The sequence below is a fragment of the Lissotriton vulgaris genome, chromosome 2_1 (assembly GCF_964263255.1).
Source record: "Lissotriton vulgaris chromosome 2_1, aLisVul1.2, whole genome shotgun sequence".
Lineage (NCBI taxonomy): Eukaryota > Metazoa > Chordata > Amphibia > Caudata > Salamandridae > Lissotriton > Lissotriton vulgaris.
The window spans coordinates 524576840-524598303 of NC_141687.1; the positions used below are offsets into that span (position 1 = coordinate 524576840).

Here is a 21464-nt window from a genome sequence, read left to right on the forward strand (position 1 = left end):
GACTGAGCCGCGCAGACGCGTGAATCTTTTTGAGTTGTTGTGTTTACTTGTTTAACATGCCCTGCACAGCTCTCCAGTCACCCTCATTTTGAATTTCCCCCAGACACGTGCGACTCATGTTCATTTCAAATATATAATTTTGCTATTGTGGGTGGCCCTGAAAAGGGTTCCTTAACTCCAATGCATTTCAAAGCTAAATTCTCTTCAGGGATATTTAATGATTTTGGGGGCCCTGGGCCAAATGTATTTTGGGAGCCCTTTTTTGGGACAGCTTTGAATGTATAATCAGTTTCAGCGGTTTCATGCCCTTTTAGGGCAGGCTTGCTTGTCCAAGTTTATAATGGTTTTATATATACAATAGTCAGTGATACTGATGCGTGTTTTCAATATTGTAACACAGCAGGAACACACCAGTATTACTGTGAATAATCTCTGTGACACCCTCCCATTTCTCATATGCGAGGTCCTGCTTTAATCTAAAAGAAACTTTTTTACGAATGTTACATGAAACATAAAAACAACTTTTCTCTGCAAAAAGTCTGTAATAGACTCTCACACATAAACCAGATTAAAGATAAATTAAAGGAAACAGTATTTAAAACATTCTGTTTAGGAATTATTCAATGCCATCAGGACAAGACACTGCAGAACAGAGCTGACTCTAAAAGGGGGGCCCCTGGGCCAGGGCCCACTTTGCCCAGGCCTTTAAAGGTCTCTGGTTCTCATTACAGAAGACCTATCTTCACACCTGGCATGGAGCACACTTAGGTATTTGGGGAGGGGGGTGATACACATATTTACTCTTTTTGGAAGTGTTGGAACATTTATTCACTTTAACGGCTGCCACGAATTCTAATGTCACAGACACCTCGTTAGAACTTTGAAAACTTCTCCGCTGCATCTAAATGGGGCCGAAGCAGGTGTTCACCCCGGACAAACAGCTGGCAGGATATATCCTCATGCAGAGTGTTCAGACACGTATGATACCCCCATGCAGCACGTCCCTGCACTCTTTATAGCCTGGGAGAGAGAGATAAGGTGAGGTCAGGTGGATCAGGAAAAGGGGTCTTGAGAGGAGGCTGTGAAAAAAAATGAACAGAGAAGAACATGGAGTCGTGGGGAGAAGGGTGGGGCACGTAAAAAAAGAGGGCGGATGATAGAGAATATTAAGGGGAGGTGGAGCCTTCGGAAAGGGGACTGTGTGGAAGGGAAATGAAGAGAGATGAAGGAAGCTTCTGCTGAGGAAAGAGATGGAGCTAACGAGGCCAGGAAGAATGAGAGGAACAAATGAGGAAAAGGCGGCAGATCAACACGTTTGTTTTCAGCAGAAGGGGCAGGCGTCAAGACACGGTCAACGTGTTAGGTCAAGCAAGGAAACTCATCTCATCAGTCTCCTTAGCCTGGTTTGGACAGACATGCTGTCAGTCTCTGAATCACACAACACTTGCTCTGCTGTTCTACATAATCCTACAGACTGCATGCTTACTGGACTGGGAGGAGATGTGGCCTAATGGCAAGAGCTACCGACTTTTGATGTGGGGACCCAGTGGCGAGTCAGGCATTCCCTCAAAATCCTGTGAATCTGGAAAATTGCTTAATCTCCCCTTGCCTAAAACAAACAAGATTTGGCAAAGCCAATAGGTCTCGAATACGCAAGAGCTATTGGCTTTACCATTGGATTTTATCCATGTTGTACACCAGTGTGGCTGCTGTTAAGCATGGCTAAAAGTTAGTGACATATAAAAACCTTTATCTAGCCAGAGCTGGGGCTGTTATGTCTCTCAAACAAGCATTGTAGTCGTCAGCATGAAGTAGAGAGTTTCAATGAGAAATTAATGCAAACGAGAGAACGCGTATATCACATGCTAGATCCTGGACCCTTCCCAGTCAGGGTACCGCAGCAACCACAGCACCGAGACTGCCCTCATTGCCGCTACCGACGACATCAGGACCCTGCTGGACAACGGCAAGACCATAGCACTCATCCTTCTAGACTTCTCTGCCGCCTTCGACACCGTCTGCCATCGCACACTACGCGCACGCCGCAGGGATCTCAGACAAGGCTCTGGATTGGGCCACCTCCTTCCTCTCCGGTAGAACCCAGAGCGTCCGCCTCCTCCCATACCGTTCCAAAGCCTCCGAGATCATCTGCGGCGTACCCCAGGGATCCTCCCTCAGCAAGACGCTGTTCAACATTTACATGGCCCGCTCGCACACGTAGCCCAACAGCACGACCTCAACATAATCTCCTACGCCGACGACACTCAGCTGATCTTCTCCCTCACCAAGGACCCCATCACAGCCAAAGCCAACCTCCACAAATGAATGAAGGCCGTCGCCGACTGGATGAAGACCAGCCGTCTGAAGCGGAACACTGACAAGACGGAGGTCCTCATTTTAGGCTCCAACCCTTCAGCCTGGGACGACTCCTGTTGGCCGACGGCACTGAGGGCAGCCTTGACACCCACCGACAACGCACGCAACCTGGGAATCATCCTCGACTCAACGCTCTCAATGACCAAGCAAGTCAATGCCGTCTCCTCCTCCTGCTTCAACACCCTCCGCATGCTCCGCAAGATCTACAGATGGATCCGACAGATACAAGAAAGACGGTCTCCCAGGCCCTCGTCAGCAGCATACTCGACTACGGAAACGCCCTCTACGCGGGAGCCTCAAATAAGCTCATCAAACGACTACAACGCATCCAAAACGCCTCAGCATGACTGATCCTCAATGTACCATGCCATGGCCACATGACCGTTCACCTGAGAAACCTGCACTGGCTCCCCGTCAACAAGAGGATATTCTTCAAGCTCCTCACCCACACACACAAGGCACTCAACAAAACTGGCCCAGCCTACCTCAACAGACGGCTCTCCTTCTACATACCCAATCGCAAGCTCCGCTCCGTCGACCACTCACTCGCCACCGTCCTGCGCATCCAAAGAACAACCCCCGGTCGGAGATCCTTTTCCCACCTCGCCGCCAAGACATGGAACACCCTACCACTGAGCCTACGACAGACCCAAGACCTGCTGACCTTCAGGAGGATACTCAAGACCTGGCTGTTTGATCTGTAGCGCACCCCCCCCCCCGCAGCGCCTTGAGACCCTCGCGGGTATTTAGTGCGCTTCACAAATGTCTGATTGATTGACTGTTATGAAGGTCTGTCCTGCCACCATTATTATCTCAAGTACCACTCTATGCTGGCAAATTCCCAGAGTGAGAGTGAGTGTTGTGGGGGCCGTTGTGGAGATTAAGCAAGCTATTGCCCAGAGTTGCAGTGTGGGACTCCATGATTGGAATAGGCACCGAGGGGAGAATTATCAGGTCCATGGAATTTTGAGCCCAAGACCCGCCGAGGCGGGGAATTGAACCCTGGTCCCGGGCTAGACCTCTGCATCAGGGTCTGCCGCTCTAACCATTGAGCCACACTTACCCACTCATTCTATCATTTGAATTTAATTTTGTTGCATTTGCTCATCCAACTCTAGATGCCTTTCTCACAATTTATTGCCCACCTGGTCCACTAACTTATTTCACAACAGTTGGACCTATTCTCCCCTGCATCACAAACCTCATCTACTGTATGGGGCAATGCTACTTTATTCCCTCTACATATTCCCATGAATCATTTGATCTTTCACTTCTGATGTCTCCATCTATGCACGTTCTTGGCACTACTCTGGATCTTGTTTTCTTTCACTCTTGCTTTCGTTCTACTACTACTCCCACCACAGTATAATTCTTGACTGTATATTACATTACATCTTTCCGTCTCTACGCTTTGAATCTGTACCTTCATCTCCAACATTTTTCCGAAATAACTTGCACTACTTGTCTCCTGATAAGTTAGAAGCCTCAATGTGGGATACTCTACCCTCGGCGGATGTATTATTTTGTTTTGATCTCCTCTGGGTCAAGGCACTTGTTTCACTTTAGCTTCTTTTGCTGACTGTTTTAACTGTCTTAATACTCAAGCCCCTCTTGAATATTTTAGACCTATTACTAAACCTACTCAGCCTTGGTTTTCACCTGAGATCTCTCTCTCTGAAAACTGCTTACCAATTTGAATATATATATATGGAATAAACAGATTACCTCTTTTTTTAAATTTCGTATTGCTTTCTGCAACCTACAATTATAAATACAAACTCACATCCTTAAAACTGCTAAGGAACCCTTTTTTCAGTCTGTCATTTCTGAGCAATACAGTGGTTCCTGTTGTGCATTTGGCACATTTAACAGCAGTTTGCTTTCCACTCCTTATCCCGAATGCCCTCTTTAATAACACACTGCTGCTCAAATGGCTTCTTGCCAAACAACACAAAGCTCTCCACATCTGTGCCACTTTATTCTTTCTAGAAAAGCTATTTCTCCTTCTCTTTGTGAATTATGTTCTCCCTTTCTTGAATTCCCTTTGCCCTCCCACAGATGGTCGAAATTCCAGGTGACCAGAGATTTGGATTTCACTCTCATTTATCCAGGGTAAGACCTACTGCATCGCTCAATGATCCATCACCAGTTCCTACGGTGTTTCCGCTGCTTATGTCTTATCTAGTTATCTCTTTTCATTTTGTATCTTGGCTCTAACACTCTACTTCATGCTCTAGACAATAAACAATCTTCTATTCTCATTGTCATCTATCTTTCTACTGCCTTTGACATGGTGGAATGCTATAGTCTTCTTCATTCTCAATTGAAACTCAGGATTTTAGGTACGTTTCTCAAATGGTACCATTCTTATACTACAGATTGCTTCTAGCAACTAGGTCTCTCTGCGGAGATTTTAACTATGGTGATGCGGCTGCACGAGGCTAACTACGCAAAAATCCAGTGGGGAGGACATGGTAGAGTCACAGCTGATTTCCCGGTTGAGCGTGGCGTCAGGCAAAGTTGTGCCATGGCTCCAACTCTGTTCTCATTGTATATTAATGGTATTGTAGATTGTCTGTTGCCAGTAAACACTGATGCCCCTTTTTTAGCTGGTCTGAAGGTTCCAATTTTAATGTTCGAGGATGACACGTTAATTATTTCCAAAACGCCTAGTGGCCCCCAGAGCGCTCTAGGAATTTTTGAAGAGTTTTGTTCCGCGTGGGGCCTAGAAGTTAACGTGGCCAATACTAAAATGATGATTTTAATCCGCATTCTAGTGTGAAGGGGAAAGTTTTTATGAATGGGAAACCGTTAGAAATGGTCAAGGCTTTTACCTTTTCAATCACACAGAAGGGGAGAGGGTCAAATTAGTTTAAACTCTACCACCCCAGACCCCCAATAATCTCAATTATACACACAAGAGGGGTGAATAGAGTGAATAACATAAAGGTACACATACATGTATACACAACAAAATGTGACGTCATCAGCAGTGCATTGCAGGCGCGCTTGTTATAGTGAGTCCAACTAACTATAACGTTGGAATTTCTATGGTTTTATGTCAGTAAAATTTCCAGCTAACTATAACTGGTGTGAAACCTATGGTTTTTTCAGTGAATTTAATAGGTTTTTTAAATGCTAATTCCTAACTATAACTGGTGTGAAACCTATGGTTTTTTCAGTGAATTTCATAGGTTTTTTAAATGCTAATTCCTAACTATATATAAGGCCTCAAACCTATGAAATGTAATATTTTTTATAATGAATCCTATATTGTATATTTATATAATACAATTTTTTTTTTGCACTGGTGCGCTCCCGGTGCGTGCCCCGGTGTGCGCACTGAAAAGCGCAGTTTTCTGGAGCGCCCCGGGTCACGCACCGGTGAGCGTCGCGTTAGCGCTATTGCCGCGAACGAAAACATCGTGACGTGCCGCGTCCGCGTGATACGCACGGCATAAGCGCACCCGGAAGTACTCGAGCGAATACGATCGCGCAACGTAAGCATCTGATGCGCCTCGTGGCGCGCCCCGGTTCGCGTCGCGTAAGCGCGTCGGGTCATGTGACCTGAAAATAACACTTTTTATTGGTTCAGGACAGTTTTCTTTCTCCAAATGATGAAAGACCCCACCTTTTTTCCTTATTCTGACTTTGTCCTTTGGCTGAGGAAGACCTGTTTGGAGATCTTTGAGAAATATTTTGTACTTTAAAATGGCTACAGTAGCAGCAGCAGCTGGAGCATCTGCACCACCACCACCACCACCACCAAGAGGACCACCACAACATCACATTGGTGGTCAAGAAGAAGAGGAGGAGGAGGAGGAGGATGAGGAGGGGAGAAGGTGGCTGCCAGAAGACAATACCCCATACAGGCCAAGGCAGCACATTGTATGGGAGTTTTTTTCTATCCCAGAGGGCAAGAAGAAAGTCAATGCGCCAAAGATGACTTGCCAAATCTGTGGCATTGAACTTTCAAGGGGGAACCCTAACAAAAAATATTCATTTGGTAATAATACCATGATTAGGCACATGCAGCGCAAGCATCCGAACAACTATGCTGACGCAGAGGTGAGAGAACTGGCCAGTAACCCTCCCCAATCTTCAACCAGCACCTCCAAAAGAAAGCAACCCACTCCATCTGGACCAGAGACAAGGGAGACGATCCCTTGCATACAACCACGGTTTGGTGAATTCAGGATCACATGTATTTTTTGTGGAAAGACCATCTCCTATGGTGAGCAGAGCATAAAGCTCATCCTCCTTGCTGGTGACAACCACAATTGCCCCAAAAACCCTACTTTTTTCCTGATTTTTTTTTGCTCCAGTTGAGCCATTTTCAATTCTCTGTTTTTTGTTTCTCCCCATAAAAATAACAAAAACAATATAAAATAGTTCATAAAAGCCGAAAAAAGTACAAAATGTTCAAAAAACATTAAAAAAAATATAAAACAACAAAAAGAAGAAAAAAAACAGTTCTTTTTAGAACTACCTCCAAATTATAAAAAAAGGCTACTTTTTTTAAAACTCTATCATTCTTTTTTCCCCATGGAACGCTCCCCGGTACGCTCCGCGGTGCGCGTACCGGGCGCTCCTCCCGCGCAAATCAAAAAATATATATATTTTTTTGCCCCGCGGGGCCCTTTTATAGCCCCCACATCAAACCTAGGGGGTCAGGGGGGTCTACTCTGCCCCCTTATGTTATGTTATGTTATGTTATGTTACAGCTGCTTATATAGCGCAACGGCTGCCCCAGCGAAGGGGCGTCCCGGCACTGAATGGTCATTTCCCCCTTTGTTTTTGCCACCTCTTGTGTCTCGATCTCACCGAGACACAAGATGGCGGCCGCTCTGGACTGTTTGGAATGTTGACAGACACCCGAGAGCCAATCAGCTTTCCGCGCGCGAACTCGCGTAGCGCGCTGGTTAGCGCCCCGGTGCACGTACCGGGGAGCGCTTATTGATATATATATTTTTGGGAAACTAAATTACTCAAAATCCACTGGAGCACATATCTTGAGACATAGCAAAGGCACATCGGGCTACCAGTCCCTACAATTTTGCCAAGTTTGGTGGAAATCCATTCAGCCGTTCGGGCTAAAAGTGAGGTCGACCGTCCTATGGAAATTAACATGGGGAAAACACGTTTTGGGACCCCCCTTTTATCTCAGCCCCTGCTAGACAAATCCCCCCCAAACTTTCAGGGAAGGACCAGGACGCCGCGAGGCAAATTTGAGGAAATTTTCAGGCAGATTCCTCAACCGGCGCCAAAGTTATTCACAATAGAATGTTGAGATTTTGTATTGAAAATAATCCTAACTATAACTACCTACTGGCGACCGCCAGTAGGTAATATATATATATATATATATATATATATATATATATATATATATATATATATATATATACACCTAAATATTTCTTTAATGCTCTAGAGAAAACGTTATCAAAGTTGTTTGTGGAATAATAAATACCACAATTTAGCGTTAACCAAATTAGAAAGATTCAAATCTGAAGGAGGCGTCAGATTTCCTGATTGTACATAACATAATTTTTTACTTTTGCACCCAAAAACCTGTTGTCCATTGTTAGAATATTGTGGTTTCCCCTCACCTTGATGGGTTTCTATTTGAAGATCTTTGCTGTTCAAGTTCACTTTCCATATTGGAAAATATACCTATTTAAAGGTCTTCTCTTAATCTTTTGAATACCTTTTTACCTTCATGCTATATTAAAATATTCAGATTAATAGGAAAGGAATTGTTTGGAAAAGTAGAAAAGCAAAGGTGGCATTTGGTATACCACTTAAATGCTAACAGTACTGTTTTTAACTTTTAACATACACGATTGTTTCAATTTACTGGGTAACGCACATAAAAAATAGCAACTATTAATTAATGCAATCTGAATGTATCCCAGTCCTATTAATACAGTTACTGACCAAGATTTGTGTGCTAATCTCAAACTTGATAATTTCATTGGAAGCTCCTTTACACCAAAAACTACAACTTTTTATTAAGAATTATACAAATCTCAATTTAATAAATACAAATTCGCTGTTGAAAAGGTAAGGGAATTACATTTACATAACCCCTCAGACTTCCCACATGTGGAATGCAACATGGACTAAAACATTTAAATTACGTGGAGTTGATATAATTTCTCAAACTTTATATTTGGCTTATAACAGACAGGTGTTTACTCAAGTGAAACTGAATAGCTTTTCAAACATGGCAGCAATTTATGTTTGGTTCTGTAATTTTTTTCATACAATTTAATTCATATGCCTTTTTTGGAACTAAGGAGACAACGGGTCGTCTGACATGCTGTTGGAGGCCCCGTCAACCTCATTATGAAGCGACCACTTCCAAGGTGGTCGCACTGCCTATCTGCTGTACTGCGGCGGGGGCTTCGTACTGCAGCACACGCTGCAGTACAAGAAATAGACAGGGAACATATCCTTGCACTAGATGGTAGGCACCATGTTATAACATTTAACTTTTATTAATATTATTCTAGGCTCATTGCCATTACCAAAACAATTTTAAGTTAATAACTATTTTCTATTGGATATACGAATTGCAGTTTTTCATTTCATCCAATAACCACATCTTGGAAGGATTATAATAAATTGTTTTTTAATTCTTGGTGGAATAGAGTATGCTTGAATCTTATGTGTTCAATGTCTATTTAAGATACAAATTAATAAAACAGTGTTTTGGCTTCCCCTTTCTATATAATAAATTTAATAATGCATATTTCTCGAAATTATATTTTCTACTCACCAGGAATTTACAGAAAATTATACATGCATTTATTACACAGCAATACTTTTTATGCGTATATACTTCACCATGAGAATATTCTCAAATATATTAGTTATTGCTTGTAACCATTGATGTAATGACTAATTTATTGACATGCATTCTTGACCATATTCCACAAGTGGTATCAAGAAGCCCAGAATAAACAAGTGTGGATCAGAGTAAAGTATCCATACTTGAGGTACAATACATGAAAGAGAACTAGAAATAATGTAATGTTTTAAGCTTAAAATATATTTTAAAGTTTGCTGAAAGATCACACATATTGATGAAAACTTTGACAAAGATTTAGGTCCTCATTACAACTTCGGTGGAAAAGGGTCGGTTATTTACCACACATGGTAACTACCATTTTCTCATGGTGAGATATTTATCCACATTTGACCAAGATAGCGCGAAACATGTCGACCTGACCACACTTTCTGTTACAATGTGGGTAATAATGTACCCTAGGTAACACCCAACCTTCGGGTTTTTTAACATGACAGGGGTACCCATAAAATAATTAAACTACTATTCCCTGGTATCCCCTAGCCATTTTTAAACCACCACCTGTACCACCACTCCCCACTAGGACCCACCCCACACACACGCAGGCCCGGACTGGCCGTTTCGGGCACCGGGCCATCCCCCGGTGGGCCGCACGGGTGGGGGCCGGTTTGGGGCCCTGGGGGCCGTTTTTGTTACAGGGCCGTTTTTGCAGCATAGCTGCAAAAACGGCCCTGTAACAAAATCGGCCGAAAACCGGCCCTGGCAAAGAGCGCGGCCGGCCCCCCCTCCCCCCGGGTGGAGGGGAGGGGGGGCTGGCCGAGCTCTTTGCCAGGGCCGGTTTTGGTTCCCAGTCCGGCCCTGCACACACGCAATCATCATAGGGCTATTCTCTGAAAATATCTCCGAAAAAGTGACCCTTTGGGGGACCCGTAGGGCATTGCAGCGCCGGCCCGACGAGGAGCACCGCCCGATGATGAAGCATCCCTCGGGGGGTGTGAGGGCATCAAGAGACAATAAACGTCTCCCCCTTCCCCCACCTCCAGTCCCCTCCTGCTTCCTTGCAGAGGGTCCTTACTATACCTAGCCTCTCTTTACCCTCTTTCTCTACCTCTTCCTTCCCTATATCCGATCTTGGGCGTGTGAATCACACAGCACACATCTGGGTGGAACAGTGACCCCCTTATTTGGTTTTAGAGATATTTACCATGCACAGTACACACCTTGTATTTGATTTTATACCTTGAAAATAAGCCATAACATGCAGAAACATTTTTAGCACATGTTCATTCATGCCTTTTCCCCCAATACATTTTGGTAAGTCTAACCTGCCAGAATCCGTTAGAGAAAACAATGAGGGTGTGTTAATTATTACATTACCAGCAATTCCAATCCCTGTGCAAACCGTTGTTCAGCATGTAACCTGCAATTCAGGCCACAAAGTTTCGAAGAAAACCAGAAAGTCCATTACTTTAATATAAAAGACATATCCACAAATGAACCAAATATTTTATTCAAATACGATGCTGTTGAAAAGTGTCAACTCTAAGGTAAATACAACGATTTCATGAGCTGAACAGCAGTTTGATTACTGCAAAGAAACCCTTTTTGTAACTAAAATGAAACTGCAGGTTCACAAATACCGAATTATTAAAACTCCGGACAATAGCACTCTCACGCCTTCCCTTAATCAATCAGTCCTCGTGTCCATGCTGCTCTCAAATAGGTGTCCGAATTTCCCTTGCCCACGTTAATTCTCTATGGAGTGAATGTTGCTGTGCAGCATCGCATATCCACGCTGTACAGAACAAACACCGTCTAAGTCAGAAATGCATTTAAGAAGGCAAGTAAATGTATCTAACACTGACTGCTTCCTTGTTTGTTCTGTGCGACGCTGGTGGCTTTGCAATGTTACTAACTGCACACTGCTCTCCGGACAGCAGAATGGAAGATTCCTCTCCGTTGTGTTTCTGTCATTTGTATTAGCTCGACTAATGTCAACCTCCTGCTAAAATAATGTAGTGATCTCACGCACGCTGTTACCTGCTGTCACCATTCAAAGCGTTCGTTCTCTAGGCCCTTTGCGGTGCACATTTGCACTCTAAAGAGTTAGTGCAACTCATGTTTGTCCTATGATTATGCCTGATCTTAATGTACCATGTATCTATCAGAAAAGCACTCCAACATACATCAGAGGATGCTTCCTTGTTAATGGAGTGAAGTAAATGACAACGTGGAATTCAGCCAGTTATCATAAGAACACAAGGATACAATTATTAGGTGTCAGCAAGTTGAACTCCCTAATGATTTGTAGTTTAACAAGTGGGCTTATAGTCAATTAATACACCGCTAATGGCCTGTAACAATACTAATGTAACAATAGTGGGGGGGGGGGGGGGGGGGCATTTTATTAACTCTATTGCTAAACAAGTACCTAGTGGCTGAAAATGATTGTACAAGATAAAGATCCCTCCATCCAAAAATCATTTTTTTTTTTTGGTGCCAAGAAAACATACTATTCTGTCTGAATTACTGTAACCTGAGTAAATTATTTAAACAAATACAAATGACTTCAAAAGTAAAAAGATAATAAAGGTTAATAAAGGATCTGTGGTAGAGTAGAGCATTAGCCCAATTGTCCTGGCACTGAATCGCATTTCTTTGTAGCAAGGTAAAGGTGTGCACATCTGATTAGGTGAGACTCACAGTACAGAAGAGCCAATGGCTGCAGTGGACTGACCCATTTACCCATGTTGAACGTTGTGGTGGGAAGAGGCAACATGTGAATGACAGCTGAACAGATCAGTTGTTGATGAGGAGTGACCTGCAACCTCTCTATGTATTTATATTTGGATACTTATTTATTGATATTTTTTCATTGTATGAAGCTGATGAGACACCTAAAGCTGTCGCCAAGCCATACCTAAAAACAATGTTGTGCTATTTTTACCATGTTTTAATATACTGGTAGATATATGTTTCAGTATGTAAACTTGCCTCCCACTTATCAACGACCAAAAAAAACATAATGATTTTATACATCACAGAATCAAACTTGCCTTGGTTAAATTGCCCCCTCCTTTTCTTGGGTGGGGTATCTGTAAAAGAAAGAAAAATACACCTCATTTACTGATAAATAAAATGATATGTTCAGTTGGAATAAGAAGAAGACATTCCTTGCAATTGATTGTCAACACTTATTTATAAATCTGTGTCAATATTCTTTTTCCTAAGGAAACAAGAAGGTAAAGAGGAATTAACTCCACAAGAATATAGATTTATAATTTAAGGGCACAAGAGTGCTATATACACAACAAAACATAAGTCCATAAGACTGACCTGAGTTACCTATGCCCATGTGTGGAATTCCTCTTTCTCAATGCCCAGGATAGTCAAGGACAACACCAATTTTCATTTTTTAATATATCCATTAGACATGTATATCCTAACCCTTTGGTTTTTTAATACATCCATTGGACATGTAGATCCTAAACCTTTGGCTGCCAATTTACAATGTGAAATATGTCTGTAGGAAAGGGGAGTGTCTGCTGCTCGGGGAAGACATGCATCCATGTGTGTACGTTGCTCAGAGTTCCCTTCATTGCATTAAAATATATGCAGAAGAATGAAATCAAGATTAGAGATTGTTCTCAATATAAAATGTACCCAAATAATATATGCAATTTAAAAAAAAGGACAAAGGTCGCAGGGGGTTTTGCTAAACTATTGATCAATCAGAAACATTTTATCCAGCAATAATAGTGGAGCAAAGATCTCTGATGGTGGATTAGTTGTCATAGTTTAGACAAATAACAATTGTTTTGACTAATTACAGAAGTTGCGTAAATATAAAGTACACACTGAAAAGCCCTTAACAATTTGTGTGGAAATCCCCAGCGTTCCCAGCACTTAGTTTAGGCAGAAGGTTTTACCTTTGGTCATAGGTCTGACCTATGCGACTCAGTCAAGCTCTTGCAGCCTTAATTATTCTACATTTGATGTGCATGTCTCCAAGTACCAGGACAGCCTGGTTTCCAGCTTCACAACTTCCAACACCCCTAGGGCATTCACAACTGCAAACATGCACTCATGCAGATTTTCCACATATTGAGAAATCTGCATGAGTAAAATATGTGAAAATATACTTTGGTGCATGGAATGTTTTTTCCTTTCCCACATCAAATAACAGTTATTCCTTTCCCTTCCCGCCCTGAAAAGGCACGTTCAAACGGTAATAAATGTCTGTTTCCATATCATCAGCCTATCTGCAAATTGTTTATTAATATCCACATACATGCACATACACATTTTTGCATGATTACCTCTTCCCTCCACCTCTGGGATGCCCTTGATTTATGACAATGTAAAATCAAACATGCTGGCAGAGTTGGCACCATCGTACACTTTATGATCGGAACATTTCACAATTACTGATCGAAGGTTCAAGATGTGGATTTTAGGATCTCAGCTTGCTTTATTTAGGACCTAAGGTGTTCAGATAACTTTCTGAATTTGGCCCACTGTTGCAATATATTTATTTTTTTTAAAAGGGGCGAAAAGGCATTCAATTTGCTATGAAGCAGAACACAAACCTTTTACAACACACTTTTCTTGACACTCTGCCAGTGTTTCGAAATTGTTTTCGTTGCCGTCACAGCCTCCATATTCGAATGTTTCACACTGGAGGGAACGGATGTTAAAATAGAATTTTTCCAATATAGCTTTGCAGGGGCCACTGTCTCTCTTATAGCCGCAGAAGGAATGTCCAGGTCTCAAAAGCTGCAGGTCGGGTTCTGCAATAAATGAAAAAAACTCCTCAAGTTATTTTTTACATCAAGCTCCATGCAGTTTGGATAAGCACCAGATATGGCTACTGCATTGGTCTTCAAACCTGTTTGAGTAGAGTCATCAGTGAGTATTAACCAAACAAATGGCTTGCTTCACACCCCCAGGAGATCTAACCTGCTGATAGGTTTAAGCTGAATGTTGAGCAGCCTATGATAGCAGAACAAACATGATATTCAATGGCGCATGTTTCGGCACCTCCTCTCCAGACATTACATGCAGTGGGTCTGATTCTCAAAGGCAGTGGCATAGCATGGGCCCCTGCAGCCCCTACTGTGCAGGGGGCCCCAAGCTCCTGGGGGCCCCGCAACACAGTACCCTGGCCTGAGAGCCCCTTGTTGAGGCTGGAGGGGGGCCCCCCTCAAGTTTCGTTACGAAACAGCTTGAAGGGCCTCCGCACTTATGTTGGAGGCCCCGCACTTGTGAGGGAGTCTCTGCACTCAGGGCGGAGTCCTCGCAATAACAATTCACATTGCAGCAACTCCCCCACGACTGCAGGGCCTCTGCCACGAGAGCGAGGCCAGTGCCTAATTTGTAAACAAGCATTGGCATAGCCAATAAATCTCGCCTTTGGAACCTTATAAGTGTTTAGCCATGCAACAGTTGATGTTGTTGCACCAAGGATATTGTGCTGCATAATAATACCTATAAGGTCACAAAGGCGAGATCTATTGGCTATGCCAATGCTTGTTGTTCACATAATACTTATGAAAAAAAGAAAGGGGGAATCAGTATAGAAAAAACTATTTATCTTTACCAAGTCCTTCACTACCAACAATCACCAACAATAGGTATTCAACAATGTTTCCTTGAGGAGTCCTGCTTTGGATAGGGAACTATAGTGTGATATTCACTGGATGGCCCTTTCCTTTTAAGGTACCAATGCATCATCTGTAAAACCATTCAGACTAAGAAAACCCTAACTACCTAGCCGACAAACATATACCACTTTGCAATAATAGTGAAACCTATTGTTAAAATCAAGAGCTGGCAAAGCTAATCAGTTTTATCTTTTGGGTTTTGCAGATGTTGTTCATAATTGGCAAAAAGATAATTATTGCTGATCACTGGCAAAAAAAAGCAACGCAAAAAAATCCAGTACGATGAAACCAGGTGTCATTGCGCTCTTTCATGGAACACACAAACACAACCTTCTGCCAGGGTGCGAGTGGAGTATGGTTCCAGTACAATGAAATAGCTCGCTCCTTATCCCACGGACAAGGCCAAGCTCAAGCTGATACTAGTTTTGTCAACAACTAACACGTAACGTTCAAGTACCGTGGGGAGGAAGTATAGTAGGGTCGGAATTCTTCTCCACTCCAGTGCAGAAATTACACAGTGGTTTATAACCCTACCACCACCACAAAGCACTACAATTAACAGCCGATACCGGTTGATCTTTTGGAGCATTGTACAGTATTTGACGCAGTTTTCTCTATATGGAGGCATCGCATAAAGAGATGTGTTCCAAACATGGTGCAGCAAACTGGTGGATGTGCACTACCAGGTGCTGGGTAGAAGTGTGAGAATAAAGGCCACTGCACATGGAAGTACAAACTTTTTTTTAATCCTATTCTGTCGTTTAGATCCCTCCTAAATTTCTCACTTGGGCTAAGTAGATTGGTGATATGCCTAGATCTGATGGATCAATTACTGATGGGCGACAGTCGAGATCTGACGATTTTCAAGCTTCAGTGGGTTGTGTGTTCTAAAGTTATGGATGAAGGAGATAATGAGGACAGCTAGTAGGCTACAGTAAATATCGAACAGACGAAGGGTAATGTTGATGCCTTGAGGGACACCAGCTGTGTAGGAATATGGTACTTCCAAACCAAAAGGGAGGAAGTGCACGAACAGGACTGGAGGCAGGAAACAATGAAAACTCACCCCTTGACTACCCAGAAGTGTACAGCTAGAAAAACACGGACGGCCAAAACGTGCAGATCTTTGTTACTGAGTGGTGAGAAAGAAATACTGAAGTGCACGACCAGGACTGGAGGCAGGAAACAATTAAAACAAGCGCGGCCGCAAATTACAACAAGCATTGGCCGCGCGGAATGCATAGATAGGGGCTGCGTGCGAAAGCACTTAATGAGCCATGACGGCTCTGAAAAGCAGATGGCGGCTGCACACGTTCACGCGCACATGCACGCAAGCTTTAGGCCAGGGAAAGCTTGTGGGTAGCACTTTTTTTTACCCCCTACTAAAAGTCGAGCAAGCAGCGCATGCGCTGCTCTAGGCTCGACCTAAAAAAAAAGTGCTGGGCTGTTGTCAGGAGGCAGCTTGCACCAGCCCACTTCTCCTGTAAGCTCCGCCTAAAGCAGAACTGCAGTGCCTACCAAAAATGAATGAGTTGGCGCTCCAATAACTTTGGGTCGAGTTTACGCTATGAGAGCCAGTGTTCAGGATTAAATGCCAGTTCTGAGCCCCTCAAATTAAGCACTGGCGGAGGCCCTTTGTGAATCAGGCTCAGTGTGTCCATCAGTGTATACAGAACAGGCAGCAGCAGCAGTTCAAGCTTACCTCACACACAAAGAACAGGTACAGCATGAGTAGTAAGGGCACAGCTTGTATTAGCACTGCATGCACAGATGCGCCAGCGCCCAAAGATGTGAGGGGCTCACTGCACCCCAATTTCGGTTGTACAACTTCTTAACTAGGTGAGGGGGGCCCATGTTCCTGTCAGTATTAGGACCAGATCACCTTTGCTAAACTAATAAGCACAGGCTTTCCAAAAAACATAGAACAGATACAACAGAGTTAGGAACAGTGCAAGCTTCCCTCACACACAAAACAGGTGCAACTTCGTCAGCAAATATTCAAGCTTACCCTACAGAATATATTGGCAGAGAAAGCCAAGCATGAGAGCAGGCGGGCAGATGAGGGACAAAGACCTGAAATGGGGCACTTCTGTCCCTGACAATATGTGCCTGAGAGAGGGTGGAACAGGGACCCACTCTGGGGTGTTCCTACCCCAGACAGCAAATGTAGATGGGGACAGGCGTCTGCTAAGGACGTTGCTTCTGGGTCCTAATGCCGGTGCCTTTGTCACCTCCCAGAAGTCCACCATCAGTCCCCTGCGCCACTTCACAGGCATTCAAGCCCCAGAAGACTTCCACTATCTGGGGATCCTTTAGCCGGTACTCATTCACTCTCAGTCCACTGCTAAACAGACTGTGCTTAATTTACGCAAGTAGGGGCCACCAGCGCTCATCACTGAGGACTGGAAATATTTGTCATTATTAGACTTTGACCATGAGAAAGAGAGAGATAGGTGTCAAAGAAAGAGAAAGATCAGAAAACAATACCAAAGGTAGGAGGCAGGAATGAAACAAACCAGCAGGAGTGAGATAAAGAGACTAGAAAAGTAGGATGCAGCCGCGGTGCGTCTATTGGGGCGTAGCCCCACCAGCCACTAATGGACCCGCATCGCGGCCGCCGGCCGCAATCCTAGTATCTACTAAATAAAATCCGCCGGCGGGAATTTTGCAGGGGGGGTGGCCTGCTGCAGCTTGAGTGACAGTCCACACTCAGGCTGCAGCAGACCGTAGTGCGCAGTGACACTCCCGCTGGGGAACTTACAGTGCGCATGCTTGGGAAAGTTGGCAAGATTCTCAAGCATGCGCACTGTAAGTTCCCCAGCGGGACCCAGGGGTGCTTGTTTGCTGCCACAGCCCGGGTTTCCAAAGGGCGACAGGGCGAGCAGCAAATGTGACCCCCTAGCCAATCCTGGCGCTGCATGCAGCGCCAGGATTGGCTGGTCCACCGCGCAGCATCCATCATTGGATGCCACGTGTGGTGGGGGTTGGACATCCTGTCAAGGGTCGTGGTCAGCGTCTCTTTCGTGTGCTCCAGTCCAGACGCGTGGTATAAACAGGTAAGTTGAACTTCTGTTCAGAGATTAACTGGCTGTGGCTGCGCTGTAATTTTACGGTGTTTTGGATTATTTTGAGCATTCGAGCAGAGGCCCATTCACGTGTCCAACCCCATGTTTTGTTCCTTTACTCAACGCTTACATGGGCCTGCAACCTCGATTTCTCTGTCCAATTGTTTAACATTCATGATTAGCTTCAGTGCCTACGGCTACTTTACCTGCCAGGGGGATAGGCGGGAAGTCACTGGGAAAGGAAGCTGTGTCGTTATCATTCATATGTGAATTGCTTGGGTATCCTGCCGCACTCCCAATATACCAAAGGAGAGAGTGCCTGCCGCATAATAATTAAGAGATGAAAACAGACATGTGACAAAACTGTTCTGAATAGGGTTTTGCCATGCCAGGAAAAGAGATTGAAAATATGACAATTCGGACCTCCACTGGCTACCCGTCAATAAGAGGATCACTTTCCGACTGCTCACCCACGCACACAAATCACTCTACGACATCGGACCAGATTGCCTCAACTCACGACTGTCCTTCTACACCCCTTCCCGCCAACTACGTTCTTCCAGCCAAGCCCTCGCCATTGTACCTCGCATCAACAAGACCACCATGGGAGGCAGATCCTTTTCATACCTGGCTGCTAAAACATGGAACTCACTCCCCGCTTACCTTCGACTTACCCAGAACCACCTAGCGTTCAGAAAGCAACTTAAAACATGGATATTTGACAAGTAATCCTCCTCCCCTTCCCAAGCGCCTTGAAACCCTCTGGGTTTGTAGTGCGCTATACAAATTCTATGACTTGACTTGACTTGACATATTGCTGATATGTGCAGGGTTATTTGAAGAACAATGACAATGTCAATCGTTTTGAATTTTTTGAAGTGAAAAGACTCTTGCCAACGCACCGCGGCTGCGTGTAGGAGGGAGCTCGGGGGCAGGAAGGGAGCTGGTGCAGGCGGGCGGGCGGGCGTGGAGGGATGAAGCTGCTCACAGCTGGGGCTTGAGGGTCAAACAGGGGGGGGGTCAGAGGGCAACAATCATGCCCCTTGATGTGGGGACCACTGACCGACTGACTTCCCATTCGTAGAAGCGAACCACCGAGGCACTGATTGCACACCCAGGTAAGTGAACCACTGAACACACAATGGGACACGAACCACTGATGCACGGACTGGAACTACATCAGTTGCAGCACAGCAGGAAGTGAACAACGAAGGCACTACCTGCATACATGAGAAGATAGGAAGAGAGCCTTTGAGGCCCTTGTCACACACATAGACAAGTGAGGCACCGAATGCACACGCAGGGAAATGAACCAGTGAGTCAGCAATGACGGACTGGGAAGCAGCTCCCTGTGCATCACAATAATCGACCTTTGCTTTATCAAGGGGCTTGATGTTGTGGATCGATATACAACACCCTCAATCACAAACTGTGCAGTTTTTGTTCCTCTGTAGGAGTGCTCACTGCCTTAGAAAAGGGCAGTTTACCCATTGTGCAAGCTACTGGTTCGTTTTGAGCTTGTTGAGTGAGACACAAGCATTGTCAAGATACACTTCAAAGAACTTGTTCACAACATTTGTATTCTTTACACTTTAGGATGAGAACTATGCTAGATTACCTTGACAAAGCAGAAGGTTCTGTGAAACTTGCACACTTTGTCACACTTTGTAATCTTCTATCAAAGGCAGCATAGAGCAGTGATAAAGTGGGCCGTAATTCAACTTGCCCAAGATGGCTTTTTGGCCTCTTTTTGACCATACTAACAACTTACAGTGGGCTTAGAGTTCACCTGTTGCTTTCATTGGTTGGATTAATTGTCACTCTTATTTCCTTCTTATTCAATGGCTTTGTTTCCTCTTCTTCTGTTTATCCCTTCCCTGGAGAATATCCTTTCACAATGCACACGCCTACTGAATGACAACGCTGCCATTAGTTAGCAGTCGCAGCAGAAATTACAATATTGAGTACAGGGAAGGTGTGTAAATGCAATCTCACTTCCGTTTAGCAAACACTAATAACTTGTCCCTAAAGCGGTCGCACCCCATGAGTCTACTTATCAATGGAAAAACTAATTTTTGAAGATTTTCACTGCAGAGACAGCATTACATCTCTTGATCACGAGCAAAGTGCCTAAGATGACATTGTGTTTGGACCACGTTTACTTTGTTTCATCACTTATATTTCATGATTCAAGAAGGATTGTTTCGACTGTTCATTACAGAGCGATTCATTTGTGTTTTGGCACCGTCATGGTTCACAGAACCACCCATTCTGTGATTGTTAATAATTAGGTCATGTTTATTACAAGTTTATTGTTTTTAATCAAGATTCTTATTTGATTTGGCAATGAGACATTGTTGGGAATCAGGGCAATTGACTATTCAGAATTACTTCACTAGTGCATGTTGGGAATGTTAGTTTCTGAAAGCACAACACAGAGAACGCAGGAGATCACGGGGTTTCAATAAAGGACTCCTTGAGAAAATGTGTGTAAGGAGGCTTTAAGAACGGCTTAGGAGGGAGGGCATTAGCTGGTGTTCACGTTGCTCAGGTTTACGTTACACAAGAATAAAGACACGTAGTTGAAGCCACCGGCTTCGGTAGCAAGGTAAAAAATGTACTGTTTATTGGCATAAATGAGAGGACAGCAAGGGGTGTGGGGAGAGCATTTTATCGGTATTCAGTCTTTGTTTCTTGTCATGAACACTCGGGAGGGAAAGTTAAGGGTGCAATGGTTCTTAGGTAACACTGTGTGATTTCAGGCAGGCTGTAATGTAAGGGGTTGTGGGGTAGGATTTCATGTTAAAATTTGGTTTTATTTACTTAATGTGAGGGTTGAGTGAAGGGAATTCAGTAGAAGGTGGCACATGTGTTATTTTGTAATCATTTAATGAACAGTAACTGATGGTTTGTATTTTTGGGTATTTGTTTACGTGGCCCTTGCTAATTTATTTCAGTACCCCTGATGAAGAACTAATGAAGAGTTCAAAATGCATTGGGTTTTATGCTGGCTTGTTCGAAGGAATGTTGAAAGCACGTGTCTATGTTTAAGCTTGAGCAACATATGACATTTGAAAATGCGAATTACAACATTCTTGTTTCATCTGGCTGTCTCTGGAGTGACTAAATAATTTTTGAAACATATGGATTATGAAGATGGGATACACTGATTGGATTACTATGGATCACATTGGTTAAAATGTGAAAGTATGGTTTAATTACGAGGAGTGGTTCCTCATTTCAGCAGTGCAGCAGCTGGGGACAGAAATGGCGCCCTCTTCTTATATCTTTATGAAAGCTGTGTGAGGGCGAGCACAGCGCTGATTTGCACGCATCATGTCGCAGTCACAGCAGAAATTACAATATTGAGTAAAGGGAAGGTGTGCAAACGCAATCTCACTTCCGTTTAGCAAAGCTGCCATTAGTGCCATGTCACTTACTTACCTCCACACATTGGGTCATGGCAGAAGATATTGGCAAATCCAGTGCTTAATTTGTAAAAGAATAGGTGCTGGGGCCAAACGTTTCCTCAGAAGCTCTCATCTG

The 21464-nt window shown here is 43.9% G+C and overlaps 1 protein-coding gene across 2 annotated transcripts in view; it reads right to left on the reverse strand.

Annotated features, from left to right (window-relative positions):
• The window catches only part of TFPI (tissue factor pathway inhibitor), a 249456-nt gene that overhangs the window by 153268 nt on the left and 74724 nt on the right, over positions 1–21464 (reverse strand). For both annotated transcript variants that reach the window (XM_086955454.1, XM_086955455.1), the window contains exons 3-4: positions 13780–13980; positions 12247–12285 (exon numbers count right to left, since the gene is read on the reverse strand). In XM_086955454.1, coding sequence (XP_086811580.1) covers positions 12247–12285; positions 13780–13980 — 240 coding nt within the window. The remainder of the gene's footprint in view (positions 1–12246; positions 12286–13779; positions 13981–21464) is intronic.